At 50.5% G+C, this 8511-nt stretch overlaps 1 protein-coding gene across 1 annotated transcript; it reads right to left on the reverse strand.

Moving 5' to 3' along the window:
- Positions 1 to 188: 188 nt before the first annotated feature.
- Positions 189 to 7670, reverse strand: BDW43DRAFT_314577 (uncharacterized protein; the record flags this gene model as incomplete). Its single annotated transcript, XM_032047844.1, has 5 exons — positions 189 to 706; positions 773 to 978; positions 1038 to 6995; positions 7069 to 7262; positions 7317 to 7670. 5 exons carry the CDS (start codon positions 7668 to 7670, stop codon positions 189 to 191), a joined length of 7230 nt encoding a protein of 2409 aa, XP_031896770.1.
- Between the last annotated feature and the right edge of the window lie 841 nt (positions 7671 to 8511).

Consider the following 8511-nt stretch of genomic DNA (forward strand, 5'->3'; position numbering starts at 1 on the left):
GAGAGGTTAGAAGAAATAAAAAGTAGAAGGATTGTGAAGCCTGCGCTTAGATGCTGTGGAAGCTCGGCCAGGCTAAGGTTTAGAAAGTTGTTCCTTGCGAAAAAAGAACAAGAATCCGGCACTGAACCATATCGTCAATTAGTCTCGACAAAGAATAATGGGTAGAAAGAGGAAAATGAAAGAGAAATTTACCACACCAACAACTGAGAGAACAGTGCAATCCAGAACCAGCCATTAGCCACCGAGTCCGCCCCCTTCGTAATGTCAGGAGAGATCGGCCCGGGGCCTACATTGTTTGGACCAAAGGCTCGGGCGCAGATGGTGGCTATTGAACCTAGGATTTGTGAGACGATAAGGGTAAAGAGCATGTGCATGCGGGTTAGGGTTTGTAAGAGGATAATTCCGAACCCAAGGGCCTGGATTGAGTCTAAGATGCCTAGCCAGAGCCAGAGGCTTCTGGATACCAGGGCACCGCCGATATATCCCCCAGCTGCCCACGGGAGAAAGTAACCGATGCCTGAGACTGCCCACCAGATTTGAATGAACCGGGGGGCTCCAAGCCCGCAGGCAAAGACGGGTAGGAACCAGCTGTGTTGCTTGGAGAATTGGCTGACGAGGTAGAGGAAGGCTATCCAGAGGAGACCAAAGAAGATAACGCAGAGCATGACAATCTGCCATGCGTGGGTATGGATGGAGGTCCAGAGGACTGCAAAGAAAAGCAAGTGTTAGTATCAACGAAGTCACAGTGACTATAGAGAAAATAGGGACGTACAGCTCCAGTTGCGGCCGTAGGGGGCACTAAGGAAGAAGTTCTGCAAGATGACAGCCACGAAGTTCCAAAGGACGATCTTGCGTCGGAAGAGAGACTTGTAGAACGAAGGCACCTTGCCAGGAGTTTGACGGTAGTAGTTGGGAAGACCAAGTATCAGGAGGATACCAATGGCCCACAGAAATATGGCAATGGGGTAACAAATGGCGCTGCGAAGGATCAACTTAGCCAACTTCATAGTCCTGAGGAAGGAATTAGCAAAACCTACGTCATCTTCCATGTGTTGGAAATCTGGTTGTCAGCAGCCAAAAGGCCCTCGCTGGCAGCCTTCGTCAAGGTGGAACCCCAGTACCACAGAGCAATGATATACACTTGCTGGATACCCTGGATAACACACGCGCGGAAGATCCACTTCTTGACGGGGGCACCACCTTCGTCACCAAAGTTCAAAGCGAAGAAAATCGAACCGCTCGACGAAGCAGCCGCGTAAAATCCACTACCGACATTCTGGATCCAGCCACGGGTGAAGGAGACCGGCTCCCAGCGAGCGGAACCGATGAGCAGGAACGCAATACCGTAGAGGAACCAGGGAGCCGAGAGACAGACCATAGACTTGAAATATCGGAAGACAAGCCACCAACAGGCCGAGGAAATGGCATATGTCGTGGCAATTCCATACAGCTTCTCAGCAGTTTCACCGACTTCACCTGTAAGGAGTGTAACCTGGTACGAGTTTGCAGCGATGATCTGACCGAGAGCCAAGAAGAGGGTGTAGATTGGCCAGTCACCAATCTTAATTTGCATCCACTTCTTCAGTCCAGTGGGCGGGACGTAGTCCTTTCCGAGCAAGAACTCATCGTCCTCTTCGTCATCATCCTGGAACTGGTGGCCACTCTCACGGGAGGCATCGTCCATATACATAGAATCGGCAGGAGAGGCATTGTGCTTGTAGCGGAAGATTGATGGGGTGGGTGATTTGATACGACCGAGTCTTGCATCGCGGAACTTATCGAACCATTGCCTCTCAGACTTGATAAGGAACTTTTCGATACAGAGCTGGGACTCGGAGTTTGATCCATTCAAACCTTCTAGTCGCTTTTCGAACTCCTTGTGATACGTGCCATTGCTGTCGGTGAAGAAGGGGTCGACCTTCTGCAGCTTGAAGTCCTTCTTGTTACCGACGACAGAGTCAAGTGACAAGACGGACGTGCTACTTAGTCGATTGCCAGGTTCAGCAAAAGGCTTCGGCGGGGGCAGGAGGCTATCCTTGGCCACTGGTGGCGTGCTAGGGCTCATCGGAGACATGGCGTATGGGGGTGGATGCAATGAATCTTGGCTATTCCGTCGAGGCGATGATACAACACGGGCACCCGATCGCTGAGCAGCTTGAGCCTGTCTACTCTGTTCAATTTGAGACGGGCCAAGAGTATACTCTTCACTGTAGGAGCTGAGGATGGAATCGGTATCACTGTCATCCTTATCACTCTGGTGCGAGGCGTTCTCGTCGCCCCCCGGGATGTTTTCTGCGTGCGGTCTACCACGGCCACGGCCACGCTTCGATAAATGACCAGGACCGGATCTGACACCGAGCGACAGTGACCGCTGCAACCCGGACGGCTGCGATGCTTCGCTGGAACTAGGATCCCGACTGTAAATAGTCTCGTATCGCTGGGCGACTGTACCGATGTCGCTCAGAAGGTTGAGGTTCGAGTAACTGCCTTCCCGGGAATGTGGGACAGAAAGATTCCTTGGGCTGTTAGGACGGCCAAACAGCGGCAGGGCTTCAGTAGGTGTCGAAGTGATAGAGGGTGTCACAGGGCGATTATGACCCTTGGCGGCTTCCTTATTGTGCATCTGGATAGCAGTCGACTGCAGGATCTCCAGATCCTCAACCCACTGGGCAACCGGGAACCGCTGTTTGGCGGATCTAGCACGCATCATGGCACGAGTTTCTGTCTTGGAGTTGAGCGCAGCTTCAATAGCGAGCTTGAACTGCACGAGCAGATGTGATGTTGACACAGATTCGACATTGTACCACCAACCAGGCATCTGTCCCAATCCACCGACACGAGCACCAATACCAAGGGCACCTTTACGGCCGAACTCGACAGCAACCAGACCAAAGGGCTCATCACGGGATGGGATCAGGGCGAATTCAGCACCAGAGAAGATATAAGGCGGAAGTGCAGTAAACTCGGGTCGAGAGAAAACACGACCAGGATACATCTTCATCATACGGTCAAGTTTCAATGCTGCGAATCGACCGTAGAGATCAATGACAGGACCAACACAGATTAGCTGGACATTCGGGCGCGCCTCGAGTACGGCTGGCATGACATCAGCGATCAAGTCAACCCCCTTCTGCATAGACCAGCGGCCAACGAACACAAGCAGATCCGCGTCTGGATTCTGCTCCAGTCTGGCCCATTCCTGCGTCTGTCTCTTGAGCTCGGCACGGCCTGCCTCGAGGTCCTGATCAACCTGTATATCGCTATCCTTGGGCAAGCTGTCCTTTGTCCACTCGCCAACATCCGATGGATCCGGGTTAGGCAGGTTGCCAACCTTACGCAGACCCCAGAAAATAGGGTAACGTGCGTATGAACGCTTTCCGTACTTCTTGGAGACACCGACAGCACCGAAACCCTGCTGGTGGACATGGAGGTAACTGGCACCTGCATGAAGAAGATTGAACACTTCACCGAACTGGACGTAGGAACGGACAACGTCGATATCTAGGTTGAAAACGGAACAGACCTCCTTCTTCTCCTTTTGTGTGCGCATCGGCCACAGACCTTGGAACTCAGCGTTATGGAGTGAGAGACAGGCGGGGATCGTTTCGGGAAGGAGGTAGAGGGGTGCAAGAGAGCCGTGATAATCATTAATGTGGTAAAGATCGATTGGAAATCGCTTGATCGCTTCTGAAATACATTGATTCCAAGCAGAGTAATAAACCGCACTGTCAAGATCATCCATACGAGCAGGGTAAGGCTCAGACTTCGATTGTTGGCGGAAGACTGGTGCATCGAGGAGGACGTAGGTAATGTTGTTGAAGACGTGGTATTGGACCTGGACCTGGTAGGCATTGCCGAGGATAGTGACAGTCATGGGCGGCGCGGGAGTATCAACAGGATAGTCAACACCTCCGACGCAAGGAACAACCCAAATAAGGTCCTGGTGACCTAGCGTCTTACCCATAAGCTGTGCCATGACACCAAGACCACCGATTTTGATCTTAATAGCCCAGTCCTCAATGTCGTACTCCATGGTGGCGATCAGGACCGTGCGACGCTTGCCTGCGGCAGCCGCTCCTAGGGCAGTGGTGCTCTGCATAAAGCCAAATCCTCCCTTGCCCGTGCGAATCTGCTTAATCTTGCGACGGAGGGCCAGTGGAATTAGCGTGTGCGTTTCGCTGACACCGACCTGGTTGAACTTGACCTTGTAGAACGACTTTATGAAGATGTAGACGCAGGCTGAGGCAGTAATAATGGGGACGATCCAAAAGAGAACGAAGAGGGCAATCTGAACGCTCTGGTTACCGACCGGAATAAGCTGATAGCCCAATGTGCCATCATTGATGTAAAACGTCCAAGCGAGATACGGGGAAGGCGGATGTTCAGTGATGTTTAACAGGGTGGCCGAAAGAGACGAAGGCGGCATTCGGTCAAGGATCTTGTCGCCATCGACATCACCTAGAACCCAGCTCTGGTCGGGTTTCCCATCAGGATTCATGCCCCAAACATTGAGCTGACCGACTGCCGGCCATTCTGAGGTGAAGTGGTACTTCCAGAATCCGTCCGTTGTATCCAGCTTGACCTCATTGTCCAAACCAGCATCATAGCCGTACTGGTTGTAAGGCCCGTTGAAGAAAATATGAGGGAAGCGTCGCGGGACCTTAGATTGCCAGCCAGAGTCGCCTTCCTGCACGTAATCGCTACTACCGGTCCAGCGGCTCCAGTACTCGACACGGACGTGATGGCCATCCCATTTCTGCTTCTTGGTGCCAGACCATTCAAGCATTTGAATGGTATCATTACCGCCTTTGTAGTCTTTCCAGTCTGAAAATGACGTTCCCCAGTTGGTAGAGTAGCGATATTTATCAGCGCCAGCGGCGTGGTGCTGGATGAACAGAGTGCCGTTCGCATCCTTGTGTAAGAGACTACTGGAGTAATTGGCCGAGGTAAAGACCATGGGGTTATCGATTTGACCGATTCGGAACAAGAAATGGTCCACTGCGTTTGTGAATGAGTCGCCATCCTTGCTGGTGGCATTGTTTATGGTGACTCTATGGATACCGTTGTATACACCAGTCAGGTCGGCAGTCCACTGCCAAACCCCGGGGATCTGACCAGTAAGAGTGCCCTTGACTTCTGGGATTATTGAACAATGAACGGAGCTGGTATCAATCGATGGCGTCTTTCCCATCTCCGTCGACGAGTTCAGAGAAATTGCCTTGGTCACACCATCGCAATCCATCTCTTGCGAGAACTGCACCAGGACGGGAACTATCTCCGACGCATCTGGTGCCACGGTCGAACGTAGGGGTGAGTTGTGTCCAGCATTTTCATAGTTACCAGGTCGAAACTTAGTGATCATAGGGCGTGGCATCTTGAATACCTTCTTAGGAACATAGGAACGGAACTCATACCGGTCCATCGTCAGATTTGCATAGCAGCCATTGAACTCAGTGGACCCATTGAAGCCGCGTTTCACTGGGCTGGCCTCCAGCGTTAGCTCGTCGTAAGGGTAGAAGAGGTTCTTGACGGTCGTTCTAGCGTTGAAAGGGGCGATGAGGGCTTTGTCTTTGTCGGCACAGTCGAATTTATAGGAGTAAGTGCTGTTCCTGTTCGAATATACCAACCAGATCATCTGGTTCTTCTCGGCAGAGCCAAAGTCTTGCAAATATGGGTTGAGATCACGGCGTACTGACCACATGCCTGTCTCCGTGGCAGTGTGATTAGAACCGGGGTAGAGGATAGGTTCGGTTTGTTTTGACAGAGTCTCAAGCAAGTAGCCGTCGTTGAGCATAGGGTACTCCTGGCGCATCTGATACATGTGTTTGAGGATATTGCGTACTGGGTGAGACGGATCGCGATGATCGTAGGCAGCAGACTCATCATGGCAGCCCTGACGACCGGCCTCAATGGGCCATTGGTAGTATTGGGATGGATCTACCCTAAAACATCCATGCATTTTCCAAGCAGTCGCAGGTGACATTGCCTGTCGTCCATAGATATAGTTCTTGGCAGTTGCATCTAGAATGTAAAATGCTTGCTCTTCACCCCAGAGGAGAAGAGGAATACCCGGTAGCGTTAATATGGTGATAAAACCACCCAGTAGTTGCCGTTCGACGCCGTACAGGATGGCTGGCCACCGAAAGACATCTTGATTAGTCGCGCCAAACATATGTCTGGGATCGAATTTACCAGTATTGGCATTAATCATATCATTCGTCGAGATGATTTGATTCCATGCCTCGACCGAGTCGACAGGCACATCAAATCCAGCATCGAGCTGACCATCCATACCCAGAAACCGCGTCAAACCGCGGTATATTGAGTAGTGGAATGCGGCAGCATCTATAGCCGCCCGACCAACCTCCCGAATAAAGTATTGTGGGTCTGAAGTATTTGTCATATTCATGGCCTCCATAATGTCATTCACCTTCTGATTAGGCTGACGACCACGCCCAAGATAGATAGAACCAAATGTATTACCACCAGTAATTTCACCGGCGATAAAAAAGTTCTCCTTTCCTACCTTGCGTGCACACTCTCGATAAGCTGAGGACATGTCTGCAAGCGCGTCGACTGTAGCCTGGGTAGCTTTGTCATACCGAAAGCCGTCAATATCAAGCGAAGCAATTATCATGCACGAGTGACGAATCAGGCGTTGTCGTACAGAAGGGTGCCACTCCCTCAGGCGATCCTGAACCGAGGCGAACTTGGCCAGCTGTCGTTGCCAGTCGGGGTGCACCCCAAAGGCCTCGATATCTCCGTATTGATCAAAGTCGCTATTATAGCATCCGACCAGGCCGGAGATAAAGGACTGATTGACTGGGTAACCATTTTCGTAATACAAGCGAGGATAGTCACAGGTATCATTATAGTCGTTTCCAAAGTCAAAATCCGCATATCGGCGGCCTGATTTCCACAATGCTTTATATTCCTTCTCAGAAAACGGAGTCGACGTGTTGAGATGTCCTTCGAAACCGATAAGGTCGCTTAGACTGTACTTGTCCACGGTTCTTGGTTAGTCTCGGGTTCATTCCTGTTCTTATCCAAATTAAGGAAACGACTCACGTAGCGATTGTATTGTCCAGAACGACATACATTCCACGCCTGTGGATCTCGGTAATGGCACTGCGCCAAGTTTCGATGGTCCCAAAGTGTTGGTCGAGAAGCGTAGTGTCAAGCGTTGAATATCCATCGGCGGCCCAAGGCTGGTTCATCAGGATCGTACCAGCCGATCCTGATGAACCAGCAAGATAAATGCCCTGGCAGGTCAATGTCAGCATTTCCTATTGTTAGTCCATCCACGAGATTCAAACCTTGATCCCCATTCCCTGAATATAATCTAAAGTATCGAGCAGCCCAGCCACATCACCACCATGCCGCATTTGATTTGAACTAAGATCATGCTCGAACTGAGTTCCGTTGATATTGTCATTTGTCGGATCACCATTAACGAATCGGTCCATAAATAGAGTATAGAATGGAAACCGCCAGTTGTCTGGAGACGGAAAGTAGTCACCCTGGTGGTTTGGCCATTCTCCCCAGTAATCAGCTGGGTTCGTCGCGGACTTGTTGTAGTTGACGTTGTATTCAAGGAGAGACTCGTCGTAAGGCCATGATGTGGCAGATCTCGCAAACAGCGCGACAAATCCTACTGTGAGCATCTGCATCTTGGGCTACTGGAGAGGAGTAAGGCTATTCAGTCTCTGGTCGAAGCATCTATTTACTGCATGTACTCGAAATGGGGATGATATTCGGAAGTGACAGAAAGCGAAAGAGTTCAATACCGGTCTTGCACAAACACGCAGTCGGATCAGATAAAGAAAACCTGAGTCAACCATAACGCAACACAAAAAAAGCAGAAACGAAAGACTAAGGTGAAATGGAGCAAAGGGAAAGAAGACAAAACCTGACCAATCTTTCGTACCAGGATGCGATGAGGCTTCTGAGAAAAGGGTAAGGACAAGAGTACCGTTGCTAATTATAACATCTACTTATTATGAGAGCCACATTGAATCCTCGATAACTCTGCCTGCCAGCTTGCATATCCCGACCTATCAGAGACGGTAGCCTTAGTAAATGACGCAACGCGCTTAGTACGCCCGAAATATACCTGTTCCTTATTTACTTGGCATCCTTCCTACTAGAGTCCACAGCCCTAATGTGGCAAGGAGAGGAATTTGCTGGTTAAAAGAAGAAAACTCTGAAGGAACGGTTGGAAAATGAGTATAGAAATAATATGAATTACGGGATGCGGCCTCTAAACGGGGGAAATGGCTACAGTCTCGTGTTAACTAAATCCCTACAGTCTCTGCCTAGTGGGGAGGCACGAGAGTGGCATCCACGGGGCTGATGGAGTTGCCCGGACCCTAAAATTAGTGAATGGCCACTCTGCTCTCAAGAACTTGTACAAGGAATAAGTTGGCGAGGTCCAACCCTGGAAAAGCCCTTTTGGTTACTCAGTATCTTGTATCTCTTCTCGTGGGCTTAACTCTGGACTGTTCCTGCTAT

The sequence above is a fragment of the Aspergillus alliaceus genome (assembly GCF_009176365.1).
Source record: "Aspergillus alliaceus strain CBS 536.65 unplaced genomic scaffold BDW43scaffold_48, whole genome shotgun sequence".
In the NCBI taxonomy this organism is placed as follows: Eukaryota; Fungi; Ascomycota; class Eurotiomycetes; order Eurotiales; family Aspergillaceae; genus Aspergillus; species Aspergillus alliaceus.